This window comes from Artemia franciscana, chromosome 8, assembly GCF_032884065.1.
Source record: "Artemia franciscana chromosome 8, ASM3288406v1, whole genome shotgun sequence".
NCBI classification, from domain to species: domain Eukaryota; kingdom Metazoa; phylum Arthropoda; class Branchiopoda; order Anostraca; family Artemiidae; genus Artemia; species Artemia franciscana.
In genome coordinates this window covers 29,123,508-29,138,789 of record NC_088870.1, presented here as the reverse complement: position 1 = coordinate 29,138,789, position 15,282 = coordinate 29,123,508, and the positions used below count along the sequence as shown (strand labels likewise).

At 37.4% G+C, this 15,282-nt stretch overlaps 1 protein-coding gene and 1 long non-coding RNA gene across 2 annotated transcripts in view; one reads left to right on the top strand and one right to left on the bottom strand.

The window, feature by feature from the left end:
• LOC136030251 (ryanodine receptor-like) overlaps positions 1-15,282 on the top strand; it is a gene marked incomplete in the record, with an annotated part of 328,739 nt that overhangs the window by 29,747 nt on the left and 283,710 nt on the right. The window contains 3 exon segments of the mRNA XM_065709092.1: positions 1,343-1,448; positions 3,388-3,481; positions 4,783-4,965. Of these exon segments, the coding sequence (XP_065565164.1) occupies positions 1,343-1,448; positions 3,388-3,481; positions 4,783-4,965 (383 nt within the window).
• LOC136030253 (uncharacterized) overlaps positions 1-15,282 on the bottom strand; it is a 36,585-nt gene that overhangs the window by 2,701 nt on the left and 18,602 nt on the right. The window lies entirely within an intron of this gene.

Sequence of the window (15,282 nt, the reverse complement as noted above, 5' to 3'; positions counted from 1 at the left end):
AAGGAAGGCCGTATCCAAGGGGGCTAGGGTGTTTGAACAACACCCACGAATGTTTGTCTTACCCGTAAAAACTTTACAAAAATGGATATAAACTAATTTTTTATGTTTTTTTGAGGATTTTTGTGTAGCCTCCCCCCAAAAAAATATCCTTGTGTAAAACACCCCCCGAAAAGAAATCCTGGATACGGCTCTACCCTAAAGACATTATTATTTGATCTTTAAATTTTACTGAACAGAATTGCTATATCAAATTTTGATAAGATAACTTTGGGGGAAAAGGGGCGTGGGAGGGGGCCAGTTTCCCTCCAATATTCTTGGTCACTTAAAAAGGGCACCAGAACTTTTAGTTCACGTCCTAATACACGCTCTTCCGATCTTCTATGACTATGATTTTCATTCTATTATCCCTGGAAAAAAAACATGCATCCTTGATCTTTCGTCTGGCAAAAATAGTAAGATTCCACATTTTTGTGCATAAGTGCTTGAAACTACTACAGCAGGGTTCTCTGGTACATTGAATCAGATAGCGTTATTGTTATTAATATTCCTTGAATTTTAGGGAATGTTTTCCCCCTATTTCAAAAACGAGGCAAATTTTCACAGGCTCGCAACTTTTGCCTGGTAATACTAAACTTGATGAATTTTATACATTTGGTATATATAGTAAATTGATTCTTTTCATTTATCTATTGATATCAAAATTTCGTTTTTGAGTATCTATTACTATTGAGCCAAGTCGCTCCTCACTTACAGTTACAGTCACTTACGTAGTACCAAACAAGTAAGAGAGAGATAGAGAGAGAGAGAGAGAGAGAGAGAGAGAGAGAGAGAGAGAGAGAGAGAGAGAGAGAGAGAGAGAGAGAGAGAGAAAGAGAGAGAGAGAGAGAGAGAGAGAGAGAGAGAGAGAGAGAGAGAGAGAGAGAGAGAGAGAGAGAGAGAGAGAGAGAGAGAGAGAGAGAGAGAGAGAGAGAGAGAGAGAGAGAGAAACTTATCCGATTATGTTTCATGGCAATGCTATTAGAGTCAACCATGTTGCCAGTAAACCGACATACTAAAGCGTTTGGTAAAGTCCTTTTTCTTAGTAATTTGTCATTTCTGTTAAATTTACTGAGGTACGATGATAAAGTTGTTGAAAAAGATCGCTTTATTTTCTCTTTTAGTTCAGGCATCATAGCGAAAAATCTAAGGTATGCTAATACTCATATAGAACATTTTACCATAGAAAAATCGCCATTCTAATTACAGTAAAATATGCTTATGTTACAGATTTGTTGTTTTAAAATGTTAAATTCATGTTTTCTAACTTGTGAAACAGCTTATGTAATTATTACTGCATTTTCAGCACACAACAAAAGAGAATGACCATTCAATCGTAAATGCTTCTTTCCATGTAACTCACTGGTCAGTAATGCCTTTTGGAACAGGACTGAGCACAATGAAATATGTTGGTGAGTTTTTTCTCAACTTCATTAGTTTATCAAAAACATCAATTATTATACATCTTGTGTTTTAAATGTTAGGTAATAGGCACTTCTAAACTGTTTGGTTCTTGACCTTGAAGGCCATAGAGATAAGGTCTTAGAGATTAGTATTGATAAATTAATATCAGCTGGTGCTGTTTCTTTATTAAAACATTTTTTGCTGAAATTTGTTGAATCGTATGAGGAATTTTGAGCATTGCACTTATCCCTTTCCTTTCTTTTTGTTTTTCCCCTCCCCAAGTTACTCTTTGAAGATTGTGATCTTCATGAATGTGATCAAACTGCTAAAACACGTTTCAGCGTTAAGACTCGCGAGTCTAACACGCTGGTAAACAAATCCTACTCATTCCAATTCTGTTTAAACCCTCTGCTTCGACCGTCTCCGGGAAATCTCAAAAAAGCGTTGTCATCTCGTCAATAAGCTTTCCAACTTAAATTATTCTTAAGTAATTGTTCTGGAAGATACTTGGGAGACAATCCCTGTTCTTCTTTTGAAAGTATTTACTGTAAACTAGCAAAAAAAGACATATAAAGAAATAAACTAATTTTGTCACAGCATGATAATATTGCAACAAAGAAGTGATGCGAGTACTTTACTGATGAGCACACCTTTAAGCCCATTCAATACCTTAAAAATTATTTTGTGAGTCTAAGCGTTAGCTTACAGTCTCAAAGACAAAGGGCCCATTAGCAATTTTTCCCGAGCGCACACAAAGCAAATTTATTAAGAAATAATAAGAGATCTTATATGTGTTAACAATTCGAAAAGCTAACAAGAGGCTAATTTAAAATAAATAAAAATATAATATCTCCATAATTGATAAGCAAAGCGCTGTCTATCCAATGTACACACATCTTCAATAGTATGCTTGCGTCGGCAAGGTTTTCAATCAAGACAGGTAGCGCAACAGTCAGCTCCCTAAGCTGTCAAATCACTCAAATGATAGCTCCTTAGAGCTGATTTTTTTAATTATTACAAGCAGGTATGCTTAATTTGTTTAGGGACTGCCCTTTTTCAACTTTAAAAAGAAAAATTCTACTCCGTTTAACCAAAAAAAACAAAATCGCACCTTCTAATGATGCAATTTTCACTGAATCTGAATATCTCGATCTCTGGCACAAAATCGGAGAAGTTAAATTTTTTTTCTTAGATTTTCAAGAATGTAGGGTTCGGGTTTTAGTTTTTTATTGTTTATTCCATGCTCTTATCCATGTTCTACAAGTTAAGGCCCGAGCGTTCAATTCTAAATAGTTTGGTCCCACAAACTCAAAAAACCTAAAATGTACAAAATATAGCGATTCTTTAAGAAACTACATTGTTCTAATAAGCTTCATCAAGAGACAAGGACAGTTTATTTGTAAATATGCAGGTAAATCGCTTGACCAGATTAGATTAAGCGGAAAATTAAATGTAAAAAACTTTGTTTCAGATTAGTTAAGATTTGAGCTAATGTCTACCTTTACATTTTTCTCGTCAAAATGCTATTGTTAAATGACTGTAAGTGGAGTGAAGTGACTCTTAAGAAAAGCACCTTCTCATTAGCTCCTGGAAGACTCATTTATATTCAAATTCACTTCCACATTTCCGCCAGAGAAAATTTGTGGAGCTAAACTATACGTTTTATAGCTTCTACTATGCTAATTAGTATACGAGGAATGCTGAGCACACCGAGGGACTATGTTTGAATGATTCTCAGAATGTTAAATGGTCAATATTGGGAACTAACTTCACTACTTGGTAACTATTCATATAAGGGGAGGAGGAGTTTTTCTAACTGGTATAGCCAATCAGGATATCTAGTTTGCTTTTAGATACTTATGTGAGATACTAATAGTTAAATAATCGTATTTCGGTTACTTCTATCTTAAGCAGCTGAATCTCTCCTTATTAGATTATTTTTCACAGGTTATGTCTTTGGTGGCGAGGTTCTGAGATTCTTTCACAGCGGTGATGAATGTTTGACAATACCTTCTGGTTGGAGTGAACAGCCTGGGCAAAAGTATGTTTTTGATTTTTGCCTTTTTTGAATTTTTATTTGTGAGTGTATTTTTTCTCGCCTCATTTTTACTAATGTTGAAGCATAGGCTATATTCAAGTATACCAGTGTTTCGATATACCTAGATATTTTCTTGACGTGTGTGACCTGTTGACAAAAGACCTAAACAACCCATTTTGTTTATTTTGCAGTAGAAACTAATAATTGCAAGCTACAGGTCTAAGAAAGTAAGCAAAAATACTAAATAATAAAAAAGAAACTTTGAATGGATTTGATCCATATTGAAAATATGCTAATGAGCATGTTTTAAGCAGTTTTTTTTTTGTAAAATGCTTGTAATAGAATTACCAAAGGTAAATACGCTAGAAGTTTTATTTAAAATTTTTAAAAAGTCTAATAAATATTGGCAAGCTCATTTTTCCGCTTCAAAATGAGTAGAATCTTTTATTTGTTTTATTCAACTAATTATAGAATGAACATTATAATAAATCAACAAAATAATTTTTTTACGCCATATCCGTCTCCTTCTCTCTCCCTAGATCTAAAGCTTCTTGTTTATTAAATATTCTAACAAATTCGAGAAATCTATAAATATATTGATCGTTTGTAATCAAGAAATGGGTGAAAGGTTATGGATCCTTGTAAAATAATAAAAATTTACTTTTAACACCGGTCATTTTTTGTAATTTATTTAAAAGATTTTGCTGTAAATTTGGTTAGATCCCCCCCCCCAAACCCAATCTCCACCCCAATTTACTTTTTTTGTACGCCATTAGAGGTTTGCTCTCGTTTGAGAAGAATAACGCACAGTTTGAAAAACAAATCTGCTTTGCTACTGTCCATTCAATTTAAGGTTTATGTCCCCTGTGAAAGTTTTGGTATTCTATTTTTTGCTCTCCTAGGGTTTTAATATACCAACGAAACGCAAAAATTTCATTATCATTCCACAGTATTATATTTTTTAAATATGGTGAAAAAAAGTTTTACTAAAAATCCGTTAAAATTGGCTGAAAATCGTTGAAAAAAAAGAATGATTTTCCTATTTTTTAGTCTTTTTTTTTTTTAAAGAGTCGATAAGTCACACCATAATTCTGGCCTGATGAAGGGATGGATGTAAGACTTGTTATTGTAGCGATATAAGTACTTTGTCCTTTTGGAGATTTGGCCTGATGAAGGGATGGATGTAAGACTTGTTATTGTAGCGATATAAGTACTTTGTCCTTTTGGAGATTTGACGAATGCCTTTTTCGAATAAAGCCCGATTTTCTGTAAAGATTATTAAACTAATCCCTTTTTCTTTACAGCATTGTTGTATACGAAGGAGGTGATGTAGTTCAACAAGCTAGATCACTTTGGCGTTTGGAATTAGCTCGAACCAAATGGGCTGGTGGTTTCATTAACTGGTTTCACCCAATGCGAATAAGACATATTACAACGGGCAGGTACCTCGGAGTAAATGAAGCTCATGAGCTTTGCCTTTTAACAAAGTAAGTTAAATATTAAACAGACTTTGTTTATTACTAAGTATGATGCATTCTCGTACAAATCTTTCCATGCTAAACTTTAAAAAAAATTATATTACAATACAAAATGAAATTCTTCTTATCATTAAAAAAGAAATATGACTTAAAATTCTGAGCATACTACTGTAAAGAATTTTGTGGAAGCCTAAAATTGCGTTTCGTCTATATTTGCGCAAATCGTCTAACTCTCGCATTTAAATGTCAACTCATGATCCTTCAGATTAGTATATATGATAGGCATGGAGGTGGGGGGGGTAAGAATTAATCGCTGACCTTCCCTTATTTAGACTAATCTTTAATAAAGTTGCTGCAGGGTAATATCTCCAGGAGTTTTTCGAGGATGTTCGTCGGGGGGGGGGATACAGAAAAGAACTCTAAAACATCAAAAGTTTGTTTGCATGCATTTTTGTTAGATTTTTATGAATCGCACAAACACAAATGCCACATAAAGTGTATTTTAATACCTAAATATCCTAACTCCCAAAGGAATTTTGAGGTAGGGGTGTAGAAATATAATACTAATCCATATTGATTGCCGGAAATGTTTTTGGTCTACGCCTTTTTTATTGCTTCAAGGGGGGGGGGGGAATTGTCAGTAATAGTCCCCCAAAAATTTCGACAACCATCTTCTAAATAGCAAAAAATCTTACACTTATCTGCCTATCGATATAGAGGTGGAAAAATTGGATGTGGGGATATCAAGAGCTTTGCTAGGAAATTACGAAGGCGGGAGGGTGTCAAATGTTACCTGGAGTTTGGTTCTCCGCAATTTTAAATGATAATATTTCTCTTTTCCTATTTATAATTTTTCAATGCATTTAAATATAGGCAACGTATACAGCGTGCTCTACTTAAACATCAGAGAACCCTATTGTCGATAGCTTCAGATTCGTAGAAGATCATAAGCCGTATATGGTAGATCAAAATTTTGACATTACCATTTTGTTCAAAATAGTCCTAATGTCAGATAACTTCAAATGATTATGTCTCCGGGGTCGACATAGCTCCCCTCAGCCTCCGGACAAGGGCTACAAGTTATGTAATCTGATTGTTGTTACCATTTAAGGTTTTATAGAAGGGGCAGCCACCCCCCCCCCTCCCAAAACCCTTTTTTTGCAAAATGCATGGGATTAAACTTTTGAGATTCCCATTTTGTTCAAAATAGTTCTAAATTCAAATAATTATGCCTCCGGGGTTGATACACCTCCCCTCGGCCTCTGGGCAAGGGCTATAAGCTATGCAATTCGCCCATTGCTAATGTATAATGATTTTTATTGGAAATGAGGGCATGTTTAATCCTCGTTTTCCAAAAAGACTTATAGTGTTAAGATGAAATTTTAAGGATATGTTGAGAGGGATGCTGAACACAATCAAAACAATATGTTCTTGATGGATGTGAGAACGGAATATCAGCAATATCTAAAGAACGACTAAGGGTATTGAGTTGAAAATTTCAACGTATACTGAGCGGATGTTGAAGAGAGATTATATGGCAACCAATCCCCTCCCTCTTCTTGCTGTTTATGTGCCCCACTGGTCAACACTGATCGAAATTTTGGGATTTCATTTTGTTCAACTAGTCAAAAGGTATAATAGCTATACTTCCAGGAATGTCCTGCCTCCATAGCCTCAGGGCAAAGATTGTAAATTGTGCATTTTCTCCAGTGTTTACATGCAGGATTTATCATAAGGAAAAGGGGAAATATTTGATTTCGGGTGTTTCTGAAAAGGCTAATGGCATGGAGAATATGGAGGTGTTTTAATGTTAAATCAAAAAGCTCTATGTGCATCCTGTTCATAAATAAGAAGGATACGCATTGAGTTGAAGCTTTCAGGACATGTTTAGAGGGATGTTGGAAAGTGGTTCGAGGGCCACCAGCCTCCTCTTATTTACCAGCCCCCATAGTAGTTTCCCTCCCTCAAAAAATATTTCATTATAGTTTTGAAAGAAGACATCTTGTTCAAAAAAGTCAAAATCATAAATAACTGTACCTATTTGAATGTCATAACCCCCACACCTTTGGAGAAGGATGCCAAACACAATTAAACACACGCTGTGCGTGCCTAATTGTTAGAGGGACGTATTATCAATATATAAGGAGCAGCTGAGGGTACTAAGCTGAACTTTATAGGGGATATTGAAGAGCTATCGGAGGGTAACTAGTCCCCCTTGCCTTTGTAGATGCCCCCTCCCCTCATCTCTGATTAAAATTTTGAAAATTTTTGAAACAAGACATTTTGACATATTGTTCAAAACAGTCAAAAGCTCTAGTAACTATGCCCCGGGAATGCCATGCCCCCACTGGCATGGGGTTAAGGAATGTAAATGATGCAATTTGTCAATTTTTTGGGAGACCTTTGCCTAGTACAATTGTGGCTTTTGTACTGGAAATACGAGCGTCCCCAGTTGGCGATGGGGGAACGCCCTACAGAAATGTAGAGTACCTCCATAGGAGGCACGGACCAAGGGGGTTCCTTTCCCTGGGGTCCATATTAAAAACTGAGGCATGCTCACCTGGAGCCATAAATACAGGCGGAGGAGGAAGAATGTCCCTCAAATGCATTCAACAGGGCCCATCGGTTTTTCACACGTCCCGTGAGTTACAAAGCTTCTCCCAGCGATGGGTTAAATTGCATGGGGACGCAGAACATCATCGTCGGAGGATCCTCTATAAGAGTACAACTACGGCAGGGAGTAAGATCTAGATCTATGGACATCAGCCTCTGAAAAGGCCTGCCTCAACCCTTTGGGGTACCTGCAAGACTGGGACCCGTGCAATCCACTCTATTCCAGTTTGAGGAGTGGCGTCCCTCGAGGAAATTACAGGCTAGTAAACAACACAGCATTCACATGGGATTCTAATTAATGGGTGATTCTTCTGGGCTTAGTCTTTTTTGGCGTGCGTTTTCAGGCTAAAAAACTTCTTACTAGCTAATTTATCTACTAGGGGGTGCCTCCCGTAGTAGCATAATATTTAGGGATGAATATATAATGAGTCTGAAGTAATAGGCTTGAGATGGTCTGTGCAGGATTTCGACTCTTTTGGTAGAAGAGCATCACGAAGTGCTGAAAACCATGTTGTGACCAAGATGGGCCGAGGTTTTTACAAAGCCTTCATTCACACTGGAGGTCCCAGGGACTTCTTACTTTCCAGTTCTAAGCCGGCTTGTAGTGCCATGGTGTAGACTTGAGAAGATATGTTGGTCCCGCCCTGCACTTATATCCTGGACCATTGCTTTTCCTGATGCAAAATGATTTCAATGTTATAAAGAACATGAAAATTAGAACTTAGAATGATATGACGTTAAAAAATAACTAACATGTCGACATTTTGACTGACGAATCCAGACGATTCGAACTGGACTCACTGGAAATTTCAAGAACTCATATCCCGGGGTAGGAAGCATGAAATTGGGTGATATGGAATTTATTTACTCAGAAAGGGAGTCTAAGTCTTGTTTGAGCTGGTAAGGTATCAATACTAAAATACCAATTACTCGTTTGATGACTAAAGATTCAGTGTATCAGTTATAATAGTATATGCCCCTGTAGAACCGACTGACGGAGGTACTAGTGACTCAGATGAATTTTACTTACAGTTACAGAGCAAATAGACAGGGTCCCAGGTAGAAATATAGTGTTTTATTAGGAGATTTAAACGCCCAGCTCGGTAAAAATAGGGATAGATGGTGTCCTAGTCTAGATAAATTGATATAGGAAAATAAAACAGTAATGGCTTCCGACTGCTGCAATTTTGTAGGTAAAACAATCTACTTATAAACAATACAGTGTACTGTAAGTGAACATGGTATTCACGTGACAGTAAGACAGCAAACCTTATTGAATATGTTATTTTAAACCAAAGACAGGACCAATGCAAGATACTAGGGTCTATAAAAGTGCTGTTATTGATGTTAAAAGAGAAAAGATTATCATCTAGTGCTGTCTAGGGTTAATTTAAAGCTGAAATTTTGGAAGAGTAACTACCTTCCGGGAATTTATGATGTTGGTAGACTCCAGGATAAGAATTTGAGAGCAACTTTGCAGGAACAGTTGAATACTAAACTGGAGAGTTTAAAATTTGACAAAGTTGAAGATGGATGGAGTAGTTTTACGAAAATATTTGTTAAGTTGCGGATGGTGTCTTAGGAAAGAAATTTAGAAACGCAGCTAGGAATTTTAGTTAAAAGGCTTTATGTTTAATAGAGAAGAGCAGGGGCTTGTACAAGAATTATCTGAGTTAAAGATCATATGAAATTAATGGGAAAAGTAAAGAAAGTGGAGAAAGCATTTAAATATGAACAAAGGAGGTGTGAAGTAGAGGCCATAAATAAAATTGCCAAGGATCTGGAAGATGCAGCTAGACGGCATAATAGTAAAATACTGTACTGGCATGTTAATAAACTGAGAGGGAGTAGTCGATCTGGACTTATCCCAGTTAAAGATAGGAACGGGGCCACAATTAGTGTTAAGGAAAGAGTTAAAGATAGATGGGTAGAACACTTTGATGATTTGCTAAACATAGATGGATTTTCAGTAAAAAATATAGAGGAAAATGAAAAAGTTTGTTATACCTCGGATGTGAAGGATGACTTATTTTATGAGGATGAATTAGCGACAGTAGTAAAACGATTAAACAATAATTAGGCCCACGGTGCTGATAGTGTGGTAAATGAGTTTCTTAAATATGGTGGGTCTGAGGTTAGAAAAAAATTACTGAGTATTATGAATATGATTTTTGTGAGCCATTGGAAGTGCATATGGATTTTAGGAAAACCCTACCTAAACCACTGTATAAGAAAGGTGATAAGAGTGAGCCTGGTAATTTTCGAGGCTTTGACCTGGTCTCTGTAGGTAGCAAATTACTTAATAATATGATAAATTTTGGACTGAGAGATGCTGTAGACAAAGATATCAGAGAAGAACAGTGGGGTTTTAGAAATCGCTTAGAGTTTGACTTGGCTATTTATTGTGATTTTTTTTCGGTTTTTGAAATTCATTTATTTATTGATAGTCATTTGTGGTAGTTTTACGCGTGGAAGATTATTTGACTTTATTTTTGCTCAGTCTTGGTTTAATGGAGCTCTTTACTTTTCTTTGAAAAACTCGTCTTGTGGGAAAAGTTTTTTAAATTAATTTCTGTTCGTTTTTTATTGACTTTCATGGAAAAAATAATATTGTATATCTTTTCACTTTTTTTTTAAGAATCAATAGTATGGGTTACTATTTGTATGTTGGAGAAACTTTTTCAGCAATTTTTAGTCCTGACACAAAAAACATAATTATAGCACTTGGCATTTACCAAGTGACATATAGCGGTCGTAATTTCTGTTATTCTGTCTGTCGTTCCTGCTTATGCTAGTTCAAACATTTCCAGATAAGCTAGGACGATGAAAGCTGACAGATGTATCAGAGACCAAACCAGATTAAGTTATAAACAGTAGCTCCTCGATTTGACCATCTGGGGGAGTGGAGGGGCGGTTAATTCGGAAAAATTAGAAAAAATGAGTATTTTAACTTACGAAAGGGTGATCGTATCTTAATGAAATTTAATATTTAGAAGGATCTTGTGCTTTAGAGCTCTTATTTTAGATCCCGACCGGATCCGGTGACACTGAGGGGAGTTGGAGGGGGAAACCTGAAATCTTGGAAAACGCTTAGAGTGGAGAGATCGGGGTGAAACTTGGTGAGAAAAATCAGCACAAGTCCTAGATACCTGATTGACATAACCGGAGCGGATCCACTCTCTTTGGGGGAGTTGGGGGGAGGGGTAATTTGGAAAAATTAGAAAAAAGAGGTATTTTTAACTTACGAACGGGTGATCAGATCTTAATGAAATTTGATATTTAGAAGAACCTCGTAGCTCAGACCTCTTTTTTAAATCCCAACCAGATTCAGTGACATTTGGGGGGGTTGGAGGGGGAAACCGGAAATCTTGGAAAAAGCTCAGATTGGAGAGATCGGGATGTAACTTGGTGGAAAGAATAAGCGCAAGTCCTAGATACGTGATTGACATAAACGGAAAGTCTCTGTTCTCTTTGGGGGAGTTGGAGGGGGGGGTTATTTCAGTTAGTTCGGAAAAATTAGAAAAAATGAGGTATTTTTAACTTACGAAGAGGTGATCAGATCTTAATGAAATTTGATATTTAGAAAGATCCGGTGACATTTGGAGCAGTTGGAGGGGGAAACCGAAAATCTTGGAAAACGCTTAGATTGGAGAGATCGGGATGATACTTGGTGGGAAAAACAAGCACAAGTCCTAGATACGTGATTGACAAACGGAACAGATTTACTTTCTTTGGGGAAGTTGGGAGTGGGGGTTAATTTGGAAAAGTTAGAACAAATGAGATATTTTTAACTTACGAATGGGTAATCGGATCTTAATGAAATTTCGTATTAAGAAGGATCTCGTGTCAGAGAGCTCTTATTTTAAATTCTGAATGTATCCTGTAATACTGGGGGAGTTGGAGGGGGAAACGGGAAATCCTGATAAACACTTAGAGTGGAGAGATTGGGATGAAACTTGGTGGGAAGAATAAGCACAAGTCCTTGATTCGTGATTGACATAACCAGACCGGATCCACTCTCTTTGGGTGGTTGAGGGGGAGGGGGTGTTAATGCGGAATATTTAGAAACAGTGAGGTATTTTTAACTTATGAACGAGTGACCGGATCTTAAAGAAATTTGATATTTAGCACTCTGGCGAGTTTGATGCTTCTTGACGTGCTAGGACGATGAAAATTGGTAAACGTGTCAGGGACCTGAACAAATTGACTTGATAACATTCATTTTCCCCGATTCGACCATATGGGGGGCCGAAGCGAGAGGGAAAGTTAGAAAAAATGATGCATTTTTAACTTACGACAGGGTAATCGGATCTTAGTGAATTTTGATATTTAGAAAGACCTCGTGTCTCAGAGTTCTTACTTTAAATTCCAACAGGCATTAAGACTCTGATTTTCCTTTTAAATCAATCTATTGATTCTTAGAATTTTGCTAGAGCTCATGGCATATAAGCACTTAGGTCTTGGCTCTTCCGACCTCGTCACGAATGCCATATAAGCTCTTGGCTCTTGTTTTTAATTAAATTTTGTATCTTCTGAAGTTGACCTGAAAACTAAAACTTGATATCAATCCCAAAAGATTCCATCTATGCTCTTTGACAACCTGGATACACTTGCACTCTTTTTAATTATTTAAGTTGTAAGAGCAGAAGTAGTAATAGTGGCATCTCCAAAGGTTTTAACTCATTACCCTCGGTTGTTCTCGACATATTGCTGAGGTGTCTTATTGGCAACTATAAATACAGTGCCATTTGATTTATTTTAAAATTTCCTGTATATAGTAGAAATATTTAAAAAAAAGTAAAAACAAAGCGAAAACATTTTAAATGTATTTTTTTTTTCAGTAAAGTGCAAGTTATGCTCTGGTCTTGAGAAGGTAAGGGGGTTGTCAAAGACGTCATTTCCAAAACTTTCAACCACAGTGAACAAAATGGCTATCTCAAAATTTTAGTTACATGTGTTTTGGCAATTAATGGTCGTCGGGGGCTTGGTGCCCTCCAATTAAATTTGACTAATAAAGGGGCACTAGTCCTTTCAATTTCTAACTGAATGAGACTTTTTCGAAGTCTCTATGACAACAAATGACCGTCTAAAAATTTCTACCGGATGCATTTCGAGAAAATATGATGTTGGGGGGAGTATCCACCTTCCAGTCACTCTGAATCTTATAAAGGGCACTAAAGCTTTTGATTACCAATCGAATGACCCCCCTCCAAAGTTTATACGGTCACCCTTTCTATATATACCTTATATACCCTCAGGTCATAACTACAACCCTCGCCCCGAGGGCTGTAGGGGGACGATCCTCAAAGACATAATTTCTGGACCTTTCAATTATTTTGAACAGAATGTTATCTCGAAATTTTGATTGGATGTGTTTGGGGAAATGGTGGGCATTAGAGGGGGGCTAGTTGCCCTCCAATCACTTTCGACTGTTAAAAAGGGCGCTGTCTCTTTAAATTTTCAACCGAATGAGATCTTTTGAAGTTTCTATGACAAATAAATGGCCATCTAAAATTTTTGTCAGATAAATTTCGGGAAAATACGAGCTATGTGGGGGGGGGGGGGTATCCACCCTCTAATCACTGTGAGGCTTAAAAGTGCACTAGAACTTCTGACTACCTATTTAACGAGCTTCATCCAAAATTTATACAATCACACTTTCTGTATGTACATTATATGCCCCCCAGGATATAACTTACAACCCTTGCCCTGAGGGCCCTTGGGGGGTTGTCATCGTCAAAAACATAGTTTCCGGGCCTTTAAATTACGTTGAGCAAAATGACTATCTCAAAATTTTGATTGGATGTGTTTGAAGAAATGGTGGGCTTGGGAGGGGGTTGGTTGCCCTCCAATCACTTTTGAAAATTAAAATGACACTAGCTTTTTCAGTATCCAGTCGAATGAGCTCTTTTCGAAGTATTTAAGACAACAAATGACCATCTCTAAATTTCTATCTGATGCACATCGGTAAAATACGAGCTTGGGGGGGGGTATCCGCCTTCTGGTCACCCTGAATCTTAAAAATGGCAATAGAAGTTGTAATTATCTAGCCAATGAGCCCCCTCAAAAATTTAAACGATCACCATTTCTTTATATACCTTATATACCCCCAGAGTATAACTTACAACCCTTGCCCTGAGAGCCTTGGGGGGGGGGGTTGTCATTCAAAAGGACATGGTTTTCGGACCTTTTAACAACATTTAACAAAATTTTCATCATAAATTTTAATTGGATATATTTTGGGAAAGGGTGAGCGTGGGGGGGGGGGTAATCACCCTCTAATCACTTTTGACTATTAAAAGGGGCAATGGCCCTTTCAATGTTCAATCAAGTGAGCTCGTCTCGAAGTTTCTAAGACAACAAATGGTCATCTAAAAAATTTTATCTGATGCATTTTGGTGTAAATGCATTCTAAGACGACACTGGCTCTGCATGACGCCAGTGCATTTTGGGAAAAACAAAGGTGTTTTGGGGGAGGCTATCCACCCTCCAGTCACTCTGAATCTGAAAAAGGGCATTAAAACTTCTGACTAGTAATCCAATGAGCCCCCTCCGGAGCTTATGCGATCACTCTTTCTCTATATATACCTTATATATCCCCAAGGAATAACTTGCAACCCTTGACCTTAGGGCGGTGGGGGGGGGGGGGGGCAGTCAACCTCAAATACAAGATTTCTAATCTTTCCACTACGTTGAACAAAATGGCTATCTCAAAATTTTGATTGGATGTGTTTGGGGGAGTGTTGGGCGTGGGAGGTGGGCTAGATGCCCTCAGATCACTTTCGACTATTAGAGAAGGCACTATCCCCTTTAATTTCCAATTGAGTGAGGCCTTTTCGAAGTTTCCATGACAGCTCCTTCGATACGAAGTGTCCTGGTCTAAACGAAAAATAAATAATACATAGTGCCCACTTCGCTCTTTGCTTAGGCAGCACTCTTGCGCTGCCTATGATAATTTTTATGCACTTTTTCTTAAGAAGCAGATGAAAGGCAATGGGAAAACACGGAAGAAATGGGGAGGAAAAACTTTCCTGGACATAGAGTATGCTGATGATTTGAGTATCCTAGATGAAAGTGTGAGCAAAATGAACGAACTTATAGAGGTTTTGTGAGCTCAGGGTGCTAGAATAGGTTTGAAAATTAATGTTAAGAAGACTAAATCACTAAGGCTAGGAATAAGTGAAGATAAAAGGGTGACGTTGGGTAACGACAATATTGATCAGGTGGACAGCCTCACTTGCATAGGTAGCATCATCAGTGAAGACGGTGGGAGCAGTGAAGATGTTCAAAGTAGAATAGCCAAGCCTCAGGGTGTGTTTCACAGTTAAGAAAAAAGGTTTGGAAGAATAGGAAGATTAGTCTGCAAACCAAGATTAGAACATTGGAAGCTACAGTTGCCAAATATGGTTCTGAAACATGGACGCTCCGAAAAGTGGCTGAAGATTTGTTAGATTTTTCCTAAAGAAATTTCCAACGGGTTGTTCTGGGCACCCAGCTGTCTGACCGTATTTCAAACAGTAGGCTGTTTGAAATGCGTGGCTCAGTCCTGCTTTTCAAGGCTATAATGAGACAAAGGTTGAGGTGGCTAGGGCACTTTCTGTGGATGAAGGTTGCCAGTTTGTAGAAGAATGTTTTTTCGGTCAATCCTCTAGAACTAAATGGAAAGCAGGTCACCCGCGGTTAGGGGCGGAGGATTTCACAAAGAAAGATTTA